This window comes from Pelobates fuscus, chromosome 2 (genome assembly GCF_036172605.1).
Source record: "Pelobates fuscus isolate aPelFus1 chromosome 2, aPelFus1.pri, whole genome shotgun sequence".
Classification (NCBI taxonomy): Eukaryota; Metazoa; Chordata; class Amphibia; order Anura; family Pelobatidae; genus Pelobates; species Pelobates fuscus.
In genome coordinates, this window is record NC_086318.1 from 398,323,165 (window position 1) to 398,338,659 (window position 15,495).

The following is a 15,495-nucleotide window of genomic DNA, read 5'->3' on the forward strand; positions in this document are numbered from 1 at the left end:
AGGTGTCTGGGGGACTTGGATGTGGGTAACTTGCCCAGCATGACCATGCATGCCTTGTGTGGACTAGTGGTGAAGCGAAGTCGGAGAGCAGCAAACAAATGCTTATATTGCCTCAACGCAAGCAGAAGCCGTAACACTAGGAAGTCTGTGGGGGTGGTCGGGAGGCTGGTGATTCCAGGCGGGATGGCCCCCGCATGCTGGGCGATAAAACGCCTCCTCCAGTGAAGTGACTCCAGTCTACATATTGAGCCGACCCAGTTAGACGGCATTACGGCCTGACAGGGCCACCCGGCCGTTCTACAGTTTGCATTCGCATTTATTTATTTTTCTTTACTTTATTATTTCCACGCATGCATTTAATTTTTACTCAGGTAGCATCATTATACAGACCCTTTAAGAATTCAGGGACCGTTAGCTGGCCAGTTACGCATATAAACCACTTCCGTGTCTTCATAAATGATTGCATACTCATTTTATGGCATACCTAAGTTGTAATTGCCTAGCTGCTGCAAAATTTTTTAACTATATGACCTGTCTGCACCAGGCCTCTGAAATCCATTAGATGGGGAAGCCTTAATACCTGTGATTGCGCTACCAGGCCGCTATGCATCGCAATATACCTTTATTCTTTAGTTAGGTAATATATGCATAATTCAACAGATGACCTTGCTATTTACATTTTAGAGCCCCCCGGGGGCAACCGCTTAATACCGTTTATTATTGTTAACTAGATAGCCAGACAGATGTCATATATAACGTATGCTGACATGCTCACACTGTACCTTAGAGCGCATGCACCTGGCTCGAGCAGAACCTACTTCACGCATACAGACCTGAACATTTAGCCATGCAATTAAGCACATCCTGCACTTATCGACCATTTCATACTTCACACCCGCATATCAGATGCACAACCTTTAATCATAATTAAGCTTCCCTTTTGGCAGTCATATGGCTATAGTTCTTTAAGTTTACTCTGCAGCCAAAACAGATCTTGCACAGTTAATGTATACCTAATTTCATTACCAGCATGTTTATTCCTGTTAAATGCCCTTGTTATACCAAATCTTGCAAAGTCTATGTACATCCAATTTACCTTACTAACTTGCATGTCTCATCTGATCTATATGCCTCTGCGCAGGCAACCAAATGTTATTTTAGCAATTCAAAAAAAAAAAGTTTGCCTGCGCTTTTTGTGTGACTCAAATAAACATATTCCAAAAAAAAAAAAAGCCCAACTCGACTTATACCCGTTCAGCACCTCTGTCAGCTCACAGTGTAAGTCTCGCGAGAGCTGCAGGGTCATAGTGCGGCCGCGAGACTTACACTCTTACACTGTGAGCTGATCGAGGTGCTGACCGGACCGGCGTGGAGGAGAAGGGAGCTGACAGGAGCTGCAGGAGAGGTAAGCAAGAGCTTCCTGCCAGCCCCCCTCCTACACAGTGCCCATCCACTGGACCACCAGGGAGTGAGAGCCCCCCTCCTCCCTGCCATGTATCAAGCAGGGAGGGGGGACGAAAAAAAATAAAATAAAATAAAATAAAAAAACAATAAAAAAAATTTAAATAATTAAAAAAAAATAATAAAAAAAAATTGTCCACCCCCCACCAAGGCTCTGCAACACACACACTGCACTCATTATACACACACACTGTAAATAAATATTCAATTAATATAATTTTTTTAGGATCGAATTTTATTTAGAAATTTACCAGTAGCTGCTGCATTTCCCACCCTAATCTTATACTCGAGTCAATAAGTTTTCCCAGTTTTTTGGGGTAAAATTAGGGGCCTCGGCTTATATTCGGGTCGACTTATACTCGAGTATATACGGTATTTGGTTTTAGTTTAATACAATTTGGTGCTTAGTAAGTTAGTTTAATACAATTTGGTGCTTAGTAAGTTAGTTTAATACAATTTGGTGCTTAGTAAGGAAACCCTGAAGTCTTTGAATATTTTTCATATTTTAGCAAGTCTGCCATGTACTTTGTGAAACCTCCAAACAAAGTTACTGTAACCACTGGGTCTAGAACCAAAATGTAGCCACCATATTATTTCAGTGTCTTCAATGGCTTGGAAAAGAAATATTTCAATCTCAGAAATGTAGCAGCACTGACCTTCCCATTGAAATGGAGAACAGACCCGATACTTCGATACTAAAATAAATCCTGCAGAGCACAACTTCTACGAGCATATTAGAATTGTCAAAATGGATGTACTGCGCTATTTTTACAATTAACAGTTACATTACAATGGAATCTACTGTGCCATTTTTAAACACTTTGGGTTACTGTCAAAGTTAAGACACTGCATTATTTTTAAGAACAATTCAGCCACAGCTATACATGGTAAAAATGTTTCAAATCTGCAACGTCAGGGATTGTACAGAATGCCGGCACTTCGAAGTGTCCTGATGTTTAATTAACTGGCAGTAAAAAGGGTTAAAGAGAACTAAGTAGCAGGGACCATGCACCTTTCATTTATCTGTTTATACTAGGACTCCTAAGATTGTGCTCATTTACCAAAACAACACTACCATGTAGTATATCTTTATACCAGCATGGCAACAATATACGCTACCCTTTAAATAGAACTCGTTTGTGAGCATTGAGCACCTACATATATCAGCAGTATAAATTATTACTATTGGTCTAAAACATCTTAACCATAAAAAAGCTGTGGGATGTTACCATATGCTTTGTGATGACATTATGCTTGAATAACTGATTGAACCGATTATCGATTAAATGAAAATTTAGCAGCCTTGACATATTTTTGCGTAGCATTCATTTTCAAAGTTACAGCCACTGAGTATATTTCTGTAGCTTTTTATTATGTCCACTGTGTGTGGATTGTATCGGCCATATAACAGATGCTCTGCATGCATTTTCAGACTTCTTATAGTAGATACTCGGTATCTAACTGAAGATATATGCACATCTATTTTAAAATGCTCCTTTACCTCAGCTGTTGGACACATATTGGCTCTCATAAGACTTGCATTTCTCCTACGTAAACACAGTTTGAGTATGAAACCACCATGAGCGTGTTGCAGAGTCTTTCAGGACTTCAAAACAAATTAATATAACTTTTTTTACGTTAAGTGTATATTGAAGCCATAAAACAAACAAACAAACAAAAAAAAACTAACAACATTTTTCTTCAATATTCATCAACAGAAATCTCCAGGTTAAGTATAAATAAAGAAAAAACATCCCAACAATTATAGAGCATTAAATCTATTTAACGCCTTATTTAACAAAAATGTCTTCAGGGGCAATTGTCACCAACAGTGAAATAAGTCTTGGTTGCGTATTTACAAGATTACTAAAACATCAATGGGTTTGGTTATGAAATATTGCACTAAAACACCCTCTAATGGACTAGTTCTTAGAACGCATATAATAAACTTATAATCATCAGTATCTTCACCCTCTACCTATCCTAATCTGTTAAACTCATGAGCAAGCTTATTTGTAGACTATCAGCATACCTGCCTGCTATTAACCCTAATATCATAATCATCTTTACGTTCAAGTAAGGTAACTGCAGAGGCTGCAAGACTTGCTAATCTGATGGCTTAATCGTGACATATTTGAGCAATGGCCAAGGCTGATCTACTTTCTCCTATCTCAGCAGAAATATGCAGTCTATATAGGTCAGTTCAGTAAGAGGACAAGAAATAACAGCTATAGCATTTATTTGGATAAGTTGTATATTTTTTTATACATATATTACATTCAAATATTACAAGAATTTAATGTATATTAAAGATGAAGTAAAATCCTTTCAAATATAATTTCATTCATACTTTTTTTTTACATTACCATTTTCTACATTAAACATAAATACATGCTAAAACTGTGAGCGTGAGAATAAAGTGGAAAAATTGCTTGACTATATGTCAGCAGTCTTCTGTTCTAAATTGGGCTCATTTTGCTACTAGTAGGATTGCTAAGCAATACCGTAGGAACAAAAGGAGTTGCACATGGTGTGCTGAAAGAGTTGGTAGTGATCCCTGGCACGCACAATGTTTAAGTATTGATTTTTACTTTTCATATGACAAACAACTTGTGCCATATATATTGACCAACGATCAAGTCACATCAACACACGTCTGGAATGAATTGAAATCACCCAGAACATTCACAGCTACATTACCAATGGGGAAAATGCACAAAGGGGATGGCAATAATGAAAAGGTTTGTATAAAAGTAGACCCACTCATTGTGATGCCAAATGTATTTTCTGATTTCCCTCTGGGGAAAGAGACCCTGTTTAAAGTTGTTGAATGGGATGGCATTTTAAGTTTAGACTACCTGGTAGTCAATGATGTATATGTTCAAGTAATGCCTTATTTATAAAGGGGTCATGAAAAAAAGTTTAATATTGAGAATCTATCTGCAGAATCTCATTCAACAGGAGCAGAAGAATGGGGGGAGGGGGAATCAGGCTAGCTATATTACTTAACCATAATCAAAAATCTTTTACAAGCTTATCTTCCCATAGTAACTGAGGACCAGTTTAATACATGCCCACAGTTAGCGTTAAGCAAATATCAACTATTTGTTCCAACAAGTTTAGTGCACTCGGAAAACTCACTTTAATTGACACCAGGTACCTAGAAAAAAATACATGCAGTTAGTGGTATTTAACTCAAGTCTGACATGGTCAGAGATCCAATAAATCTGCTCTGTGTCAACTACTTAAGATGTTGTTTCAGAAAAGTATTCATTCCCAGCAAGACACTGAATGTACTGTTATACTCTGGCAGTGAAGATGTTAAATAAAAAATGCATTGCCAATAAGGAAGACGTACTAATTTAACAGATTGATTTTTTTTTTTACCCGAGTTATCATACTACTGACTAAGGGAACACACTGAGATGTCAAAGGTCTTTGTCCCACGTGCAACTAATTTACTGCACACACTCAAATATGCACATGTCATTATGAGCGAGTACGGTTCTTAAGATATGATTGGCTAGGTGCCATTATTCACGCAAAATAGTAGTAGTGGAAAAATGGCAAAAACTTGTTTCCACGCAATTATTACTCATAAATGAAGGTAGACACCCAAGGTAAGATTATAGAAAGTCAGGAAACTCTTTAAGGTCTTTTTCTATTGGGTGGCGAATTCTGCAACCAAGAATCATCTGTATGCAAAGGGCAGCCCTCATGCAGAAATGTCAGATAAACAGCCTACATGATAAATATTCCCAGCTATTAGAGACTTTGTGTCCGCGTGGCATATTGATCTGTGAGTTGAAAGTAAGTCCAGCTTGCTCAAATGCCAAAAAAGCATATAATAGAAAGTCTGCCCTTGTTGGGTAACAAGAATTAACTAATCTACTGCAGGGACGTCTGGTGGTTCTTCGTGGTATCTTGTCTGAATTACACTCCCATGATTATCTGCAGCTGTTACCCATATTAACAGATTGGGAAGTGCTCATTGTCTTCTTCCGATCTAGAGAAAGCAAAACTGCTTCTTCTGTAAATAAAGTCACCATATAAAAGGATTACTATGCTGTATAACAAAATATCTCCCTTTTATATTCACTAGAGTTGCAGCCTGCTTTGCCATGCTTAGTACAGATGAAACAGAGGGGGTAATGACCAATATCTACCCCCTCCTAATCTGCCCTGAATTTTAAGCAGCAACTTCCCTTTATTTAAAAGAAGCATGGCAAGAACGAATACTAAGGAATTGTACATCCTGGTGACATTATCAGTGCCGTTAGCAAACGACAATTTTATTCAGATACTAAATTATGTATTATAAATTAAAGACTTGCATTGTTTGCACAATGAGCTGTTTTCGGTCACAGGCATTGTTTTAGAAAAGGGGTACAGCTATAAAATAAAAAAACAACTATTCTGTATTATAAATGTTGCCATTCGATGCCAGCTAGCGACTGATTGGCTTCTTGTGCATGGCCAATCTCCTCTGTTACGCTGTGTTGCTGCCAGAGTTTCTGGATCTTTTTAAAGCGCTCTTTACAGAGGTGCAGAGGGTTTCCTCGTCTAAACAAAAAAAAAGAAAGAAAAATTTCAGACAATATCCATATCAAAAGAACATATAAACAGATATTAATTTGCTAAATAAACTTTGATTCATGGCCATGATTACCGTGTGGGTTTCCTTTGCTAAAACATCTTTCAACGTAATTTTTTAAAAATAATAATTCTGGACACCACTACCCTAAAGGATCAAACAAACAGTTATATGATGTTGAAAAAAATTTGTCGGGGGGGGGATGTTCCATTGGGTCATAAAAATTGCAGGCTTTAACGCTGTTTGGACATGGAACATCCTGCAGTTTTGGTGTGAGCAGAGTTAACTCCATCAGTCGGGGCCATATTTAGTGACCCCAGACTTACAGACGAGCTATATGCAGTGCTCAAAGTAAGTGCTACATAAGGACCTTTAGATCCATCTCAATCAGGCCAACTGCTGAGGCTTAACCCTCCCCAGACCAGATTTCCTGTGGTTGTCCAATCCCAGATTTCCCAGTGCAGCTCAGTAAGAAGTTTTTGCAAGGCAAGTGCTCTGGGCAATTTCCTACCTACTGAGTTAGCCCCACTGAGCTAACCAAACCAGGAACAGGACCTGTGGTCTGTTTGAAAGCTAGGTGGTGTAACAAGTTTAATTTCTATTGAAATCTGTACTTTCTGTATAATGAGAGAGAGGAAACCCTTTTCACACAGTTTTCAGCAAGCTAAAGTGCTTTAGGGGACCAGGGTGTCCCTTTAAAAAAATGTGGAGTGGAAATTTGTGCAAAATATTCTTTACATTTTTATTTAAAAAAATGAATGCTGGTTTTCACATACCGCAGTCCCTGGTCTGTTTCGCCATAATCATCTAGATAAGGAGGTGCATAGAAGCAGCCCTTAGTTTTCCCAGCCAGAAAGAGGAGCTGACATTCCCGGACTCTGCAAATAATAGGGGGAGAAGAATGAATTTACTATAAAAATCGCCAGGAAAGCCTACACTTTTCCTATTGTTACACTTGTTTCTTTTAACAGATTAAGACGACCCAATGTACTAGATTTCATTCATCTGAAAATAGAAATCATATTGCTCAACATGCAAAACATGAAAATGTGCAAATCCCTTGACAACTCTACAAGAGTCGACATTTATTTAATAACCCTTTGAATATTTGTCATACAAGCTAATAAAAAATAAGTAACTGCTAAGCCTTGCAGAAAGATTATCGAGAGGGCACATAGATTAGATATGACCCCTACTGATTAAAATAACGGTTTGACTTTACTGTGACTGAGACTGTGCTTGACATCTGTGTTGTATTTCTGTGTTTGTGTTTAAATAGAAAAATATGGAATTGTGACAAAAAAATAAAGTTTGATTTTGTGTTAACCAGTAGCTGGAAGGCATTCATGGTTATAAACATGGCCTGGGGATCTGCATCCTTTGGATTTTAAGTCCATAGTTATATTTACGGTTTGCACACACTACTGAGCACCTCAAAGACATCTGTATCCATACAACTGTGTTTACTTCAACATTAATTGCACTTTCGTTCTACAGGATCTGTGTGACTAGGTACCAAGACATTGAAAACTTACCTGCTCTGAAACTTATGTTTAACTCTAATAGCACACCTTGTGAAAAACAAGATTTAACAGACCCTTTTTAAACAGTTGATTGTATAACATTGTGTGCATATTATAGTGTCATCACGCGTACCGGAGGAAGATACCCATGCCAGATCCACATGTGTAAGTATGCGCAGTGCATGCACCAACGTCGTCCCCATCTAACTCGGTCTGGCAGCAGTAACTCTGAGAGCACAGCATTGCTCCACACACCAGACACAGAGTGGGAGCTCGGCTTTTATCCCCTCCAGACTTTGGGCACCTGCACAGAGTAAGATTAGAAGAGGAATTAATCGATGCAAAATGTGCTCACTGGCACACTTTTTAGGGGGTGCAGAAAAGATGCTACTCACGAAAAATTTGATGCTTGGTTAATTAGGCTGCTGTAATCTTCTGGAAGGTCTATTAATTTATTAGACTCTCTGGGAAAGCTGAAGAAAACCAACATGGTAAAATAAGGTTGACTACAAAGACAACACAAGTAACTGTGCAGAAGAACGTATCATACACTGATGAATGAGTTGAGCTGTGTGACTAAATGTTAATTGGCCTGTACTGTGGATTGCATCATGATAGAGTCCAATCTTTGTGAATACTACCATTGGTATAAGATTGTAAATAAGTGTATATCGGGCTGTGTGCCAAAGCAGAGTAACTGGGGTCCAATAAATAATTGCTGTTATGAATGCTTATGCAGAGTGTTCACACGTGTTTACTGTGTCTTTCCCCATATTGTGCTACAGAAAATGTTGGCTCTACAAGTAGCAAGACAGTCTTTATGTAACATACAAATCTGCTTTCAGTTAGAAAGAATCATTCAAAAATATATCAAATGCAATATTGTCTATCTGAACATTCAACAGCTTATAGAGAACAGTTATATTCAAGAACACAGGAGCAGATTGAAGCCCACTGAATGAGCACAATCCTGACGGAGGAATCTACTTTCTGTCTACCAGGATTATGCGATCTGTTACAAAGAAGGGAGAAGAGAAAAACAGAAAATCTTACCTGACGGCTGTCCGTTCACCAACCAGAAATCTTTTCACCTCCTTGTTTTTACACCAACTAAATAAATATAATAATTTTTAATATGTGGCTTCCACGGTAGAAAGACATTTAAATAGAAATGTACGTAATAGGACTTTGCAGTGTTCCTCACTTCCACATAACACTCACAAAACGACATAGCTATGCTGTACACTTGTAATGTTACAGGAGCATCGGGCCAACTATCCCAAGGTTTATCCCAATTTTAATACCCTAGGATATGATCTTTACTGGATTGTCAAAATTTTAATTCAAACTAAAACCAGAAAAGGAGTGTATGTATTTTGTGCCCATCATGCAAATGGAACACTGAGCTAGTATTACAGTTCCTTTTAAAAGTGGCAAAATTAGCCCACAGCGCTATAAGTGTAATTCATCTGTGGAGGCAACCAGCGAATTGTAACTCTGGCTGCAGATTGAATCTGACAACAAAGCTAGAGAACTTTGCAGAACCTGGCAGAGTGTCTTTGAAGGTTGGACTATGTTGGATTTTAACATAACTTGGATTCAAAGATGACCCATGACCAGCTTGGTGGCAGTAAGCGGAGCTAAGATTGATGACAGAACTGCAGGTCAAGAAAAATATTAATCACAAAAAGCGTGCAGCCTCTTTCAACCCATGGGTATTTAATCAGCAAGCAAGCTTCACTTTCTAGATATGTACATCTATGGATTACAGTGTTTTCCACTAATATCCATTTATTCTCTTATAATACATATTGCAGGTTTAAGGAGCATGCGTAGTTTGTTAACCATATATGAGAACAAGCACTTCCAATACAAAGTAACTGTGCAAAAAAATAAAACACCAAACAGACAAAAAGCATCAAGCAAAGATAGAGTGATTCCCAATCTATAGGGAACATACCCCACTCCTCTTTTAAGGGGACATCATAGCCACCAAAAAAACTTTAGCTTAATGAAGCAGGTTTGGTGTTTACTGCTCAATTCTCTGTCAGTTAGGAGTTAAATCACTTTTGTTTCTGTTTATGTTTATGTAGCACTAGCCACCCCTCCTGCCTGCATGAAACAAATGGTTTCCTTTTCAATTAGACATTAACTTGCTTTAGAAGTTTTTATCTACTACTCTGTAAATTAAACTTCAATCACACACAGCTCCTGTGAGGTCCAAGCTATTAACATAGCAGGAGATAAGAAATTCTAAATTAAACAGAATGTGCAAGAACAATAAATTTGAACTTTAGACGTCACTTTACAGGAGGAGTTTGGTACGGCTGTGTAAGTCACATGCAGGAAGCTGTGGCTAGGGCTTCATAGACACAATGATTTACCGTAACTCTTAAATAGCAGAAAATTAAGACATGAGATAGCAGGGGCATGATTAATGCACCCAAACCACTACATTAAGCTAAAGTTGTTTTGGTACCTATAGTGTCCCTTTAAGCTGTGCAGGCTACACAAATGCCATTATAAAACTTTAGAAATCGTGTTCTCATTGTGCCAGTGATATGCTAGGTCTAAAATGTCAGATCTAGCCAAAATGCTGCATGCGAATAGTAGACATCAGCAATTCTATCAGTGTTATTCTGGAAAGTGAGAATTAAAAGTGGAAAAAGTCAGCTATGCTTGAAGTTTAGCTACTCTGGCCCAAATTCTAACATTCACTTTGAATTCTCACTTTATTGAATAACCCTGTAAAAGCCTCTAGGAAATTCAAGGTGGCCGTATGCATCCTGGTTTTTATTTACCTTGTTTATGATTCACATGTGAAACCCACCGATAAGATCTTTAGATTTACCTATTTATCAGGGTCTCCGACACTTTGGGATTATCTTGGAAAAGGCTGATTAGGTTGGTAGGCAAAGAAAGGTAACTACAGAGATGATCAAACTGGCTCATTCCATTCACTAGAGAGGAAAACAAATGAAATAAATAAACATTAAACGTGTTCCCAAAACAACATACATTACTTCGCAATCATTAAGGAGACATACCAGGTCAACAGGCAAGCACATGTTAGAAGCAATGTGCAGATTAGGTCAGAGTTCCCCAAGTTAGACATTTTCTACTTATTTGAATTAAACTGTGTTTTTGTTTTATAAGAAAATAAGAATGTGTTTAGTTACAATCTCCCACCCATCGTGCCCTGCCTTTTGTATTTCAAAGCCAAGTAAGTGTCACGACTGGCCAGGTTACTGTTTTGGCGAAGGGACACAGTAAAAGCTGGGCAGTCTTTGGGAGAGATTAACCTGTTTAGGTGTGCTGCCTTCCCTACCCATAACACAGCGCTATTCCTTTACTTGTTTTTTCTGTGGATGTGCAGCAAATTCTGAAACTTCAGAAGTCAGTATGGTTTTTATTTTATTTTTTGCATTTGTATACGTTATCTATATAATGCATAAAAATAACGTATCCTTTGTTCTGGAAGTCCTACTTTAAACACATAGCTCTCGATACACCCATTTATTCAATGTAAACATTCTCCTATATACCCTATTTTCTCGTCTTTGTTTTCTATCCTAAACCATTCACCCTATTCTCAACTCATCTCATGAGATCCCCTTCTTAAAATTGTAAATGCTGTCTGCCAGCAGGGTGTATGGAATGTAAACAGCAGCAACAGATAGCAAACCCTATGTGAGATATGCACTTCCCACAAGTCCCTCTCACTGACCAAAAAAAAAAAAAAAAAAAAGAAGAAAATGCCAGGGTGCAACTGGTCTATGTGTTTTATTTTTCCATGTGATGTGATCCATACATCAGGCAAAAAATAATTATGTATTGTTTTAACATGACGTGACGTTGAACATTCACAGCACCTTAGTTGTTTGTGGCGTCCCAATAAAGACTGGGAGCCGCCACTCAGAGGAAGGAAAAAATAAGACATTTCAATGAGAGTTAAGACTGTAAATGTAACATACCTGGTAAATCTAATGGTGCTGGCACACCATTTAAATAATGGAAAAACAAAGCAGAACACCTCAGGAAAGGCAGGATAGCAGTTTTTATTGCTCTGCAGAAATGCCACCCAGAAGACAGCTCTCTCACAGTTCTAGATAATGGAAATGAAACTCACAGTTATCAGTGGAATAAGCAGTTATCAGGGCAAATAAGGAGTTGCAATGTACCAGCAACATTATGATAACCACTACATACAGGCCACAGAGCAGGCCAGTCACCGCATACAGACTACACATCACAGAGCAGGCCAGTCACCGCATACAGACTACACATCACAGGGGAGGCCAGTCACCGCATACAGACTACACATCACAGGGGAGGCCAGTCACCGCATACAGACTACACATCACAGGGGAGGCCAGTCACCGCATACAGACTACACATCACAGGGGAGGCCAGTCACCGCATACAGACTACACATCACAGGGGAGGCCAGTCACCGCATACAGACTACACATCACAGGGGAGGCCAGTCACCGCATACAGACTACACATCACAGGGGAGGCCAGTCACCGCATACAGACTACACATCACAGGGGAGGCCAGTCACCGCATACAGACTACACATCACAGGGGAGGCCAGTCACCGCATACAGACTACACATCACAGGGGAGGCCAGTCACCGCATACAGACTACACGCCCCAGGGGAGGCCAGTCACCGCATACAGACTACACGCCCCAGGGGAGGCCAGTCACCGCATACAGACTACACGCCCCAGGGGAGGCCAGTCACCGCATACAGACTACACGCCCCAGGGGAGGCCAGTCACCGCATACAGGCCCCAGGGGAGGCCAGTCACCGCATACAGACTACACGCCCCAGGGGAGGCCAGTCACCGCATACAGGCCCCAGGGGAGGCCAGTCACCGCATACAGGCCCCAGGGGAGGCCAGTCACCGCATACAGGCCCCAGGGGAGGCCAGTCACCGCATACAGGCCCCAGGGGAGGCCAGTCACCGCATACAGGCCCCAGGGGAGGCCAGTCACCGCATACAGGCCCCAGGGGAGGCCAGTCACCGCATACAGGCCCCAGGGGAGGCCAGTCACCGCATACAGGCCCCAGGGGAGGCCAGTCACCGCATACAGGCCCCAGGGGAGGCCAGTCACCGCATACAGGCCCCAGGGGAGGCCAGTCACCGCATACAGGCCCCAGGGGAGGCCAGTCACCGCATACAGGCCCCAGGGGAGGCCAGTCACCGCATACAGGCCCCAGGGGAGGCCAGTCACCGCATACAGGCCCCAGGGGAGGCCAGTCACCGCATACAGGCCCCAGGGGAGGCCAGTCACCGCATACAGGCCCCAGGGGAGGCCAGTCACCGCATACAGGCCCCAGGGGAGGCCAGTCACCGCATACAGGCCCCAGGGGAGGCCAGTCACCGCATACAGGCCCCAGGGGAGGCCAGTCACCGCATACAGGCCCCAGGGGAGGCCAGTCACCGCATACAGGCCCCAGGGGAGGCCAGTCACCGCATACAGGCCCCAGGGGAGGCCAGTCACCGCATACAGGCCCCAGGGGAGGCCAGTCACCGCATCCATGCCACCGGGGAGGCCAATCACCGCATCCAGGCCACCGGGGAGGCCAATCACCGCATACAGGGCACCGGGGAGGCCAATCACCGCATACAGGGCACCGGGGAGGCCAATCACCGCATACAGGGCACCGGGGAGGCCAATCACCGCATACAGGCCACCGGGGACCACATCACAGGTTACAGAACAGGGTGCTCACCGCATACAATAATCCTCTTCAGGTAGGGGACACACACACAAAAAAAAAAAAAATACCAAGAACTAAAGAAGCTAAAATGTAATCGTCACAGTTTGAGTATGCGGTTAAGATTATGGATTCACACATCCAGATGGAATATCTTTTACCTTTTTCTAAATTAGGGCCAAGTACCGAGCAATGAAGGAACTCTCTTTCTCTCTCTCATTGAATCACCACTGTTATTCCAAAATTGCATTATGGGTATTTGTTTTGCATGAGTAAATGATCTTCTAGATTTTATTTTGAGTTAAAAAATATATAAAACAAATAATCCCCACCGTCCAGTGCACTGGCAAATTTTCCTATACAAGGCAATGGCAGCCATCTCCTCTTCTCCATCTGTAGATTCTTGGTCCATGCAGTTGTCTTCTGAAAGGTAAGGGCACAACACGGATAACTGCCGTATATCTAAAAACCAAACCATTGTGTATATTGTCAACCAGACTGGTGTGCTCGGGATATATTTTTTGCACTTATTTATCAACTTGATGCAACTTCAGGAAACATCACGATCAAGTCAGAAATCCTGGTATCCCTTTACTGAGCCAACACTTGATCTCAAAACATCACTATTTCACACTCTAGTCTATTGTTTGTACAAACACTTTTCTTTTTGCACACTGAACAGGTAAGGGAAGAACTACAGCAGCTCTTATCTGTTGGACAACATTTATTCTGGGAAAGTCTGGACTACAAAAGTCACACTGACTACACTAGATAGTCTGCCATGGACCACTTGCAAAGTTGCCTCCCTTCATCCCTCCCCCCCTCTCACCCTCAGTGGCTCTTAATGGTAAGGTCAGAACTTAAAATTGTAGACCGTGTCATTGTAATAAAAATATTAGAAATCACTGCTCTATCACTGTCTATGGTTCTTCCTAGAACTGACTATATTTCAACTATCTTCTTAAATTCTTACATTCAGACATGAAAACATTTGCATAAAAGCCTTAATTTATATAGACTCACATACTAATCACCACGGAACTCAATTGTATATTTCTAGTATTTGCGCCACTTTTAGAACTTTACACTGAATTGTCTATATGAAGACCTAATCTCTTGCTTTGCCTTATTGAAAAATCCAAAACCCTCTTACCTATCGATGAAGAAAGGACTATCTGGACGATATGTGCCATGGTTACAAGGTGGAAAAGGTGAAGGTCTCCAGTCGCAAGGCTGTTCCCAGAAAAATCCTGGCACTGTAAGGCTGGAAAAGCGAGCACCAAGCTGACCTGTAAGGAAAAGACACCTTAAATAAAGAGAAAACAAAACACTACCACTACATTGCGGCTGGAACCTGTGACAAAATGAAGATCTACAGTTATAACCAAAGTATTGTTCATAAAGTAAAGCTTGATACACCAGCTATGAGAAACTATTAGTATGTATAAAGGAGCTTATTTTTTTACAATTTTTCCTTCAAATAAAATGTAGCACATTCTTGAGCACACTTTAGCACATCCTTTTTAGTGACGCTGGAGGTCCTTTTAGCACATCCATTTTAGTGACGCTGGAGGTCCTCACATAGCGTGAGGACGTCCAGCGACGCTCTAGCACAGAAAACCTGTGCTAGAAACCAGGAAGTTCCCTCTAGTGGCTGTCTAATAGACAGCCACTAGAGGAGGATTTAACCCTGCAAGGTAATTATTGCAGTTTATAAAAACTGCAATAATTACACCTGCAGGGTTAAGGGTAGTGGGAGTTGGCACCCAGACCACTCTAATGGGCAGAAGTGGTCTGGGTGCCTGGAGTGTCCATTTTTTGGACATTGTACATGACCGATCAATTAGATAACATTTCACACAAAGTGTACCTATCATGGTACACACAACTTGACTGTAAATGAAAAACTATGACATTTCTTGTTTTTGTTTTGCTACCAGAACTGCTAGCAATCATGTATAAATGTATTTTCCACCACCAAAAAGGGAAGATAAATGGGAGTTAAATATTCATAAAAGACAATCATGCTTCAACTCACCATTAAATGGAACATGTCGATATCCAGTATACATGGAGCAGTATTGCTGTCTTCCTCAGGCACAATTGCTGTATTAAAACAGAAAAACACATTAGGTAACATCTCCGGCAAAATTCCAAGCAAATTTAGATATTTAAACATCCAATTT

At 40.8% G+C, this 15,495-nt stretch overlaps 1 protein-coding gene across 3 annotated transcripts in view; it reads right to left on the reverse strand.

Annotated features, from left to right (window-relative positions):
* Positions 1–3,715: 3,715 nt before the first annotated feature.
* Positions 3,716–15,495, reverse strand: part of UBR2 (ubiquitin protein ligase E3 component n-recognin 2) — a 78,666-nt gene continuing 66,886 nt past the window's right edge. For 2 of the 3 annotated variants that reach the window (XM_063443879.1, XM_063443878.1), the window contains exons 38-47: positions 15,348–15,415; positions 14,463–14,598; positions 13,642–13,732; positions 11,553–11,683; positions 10,430–10,538; positions 8,632–8,688; positions 7,974–8,051; positions 7,712–7,882; positions 6,832–6,933; positions 3,717–6,024 (exon numbers count right to left, since the gene is read on the reverse strand). In XM_063443879.1, the coding sequence (XP_063299949.1) occupies positions 5,883–6,024; positions 6,832–6,933; positions 7,712–7,882; positions 7,974–8,051; positions 8,632–8,688; positions 10,430–10,538; positions 11,553–11,683; positions 13,642–13,732; positions 14,463–14,598; positions 15,348–15,415 (1,085 nt within the window). In that variant the 3' untranslated portion in view covers positions 3,717–5,882. Of the gene's footprint in view, positions 6,025–6,831; positions 6,934–7,711; positions 7,883–7,973; positions 8,052–8,631; positions 8,689–10,429; positions 10,539–11,552; positions 11,684–13,641; positions 13,772–14,462; positions 14,599–15,347; positions 15,416–15,495 lie in introns of all 3 variants that reach the window. The other variant, XM_063443877.1, reaches the window with a different exon arrangement.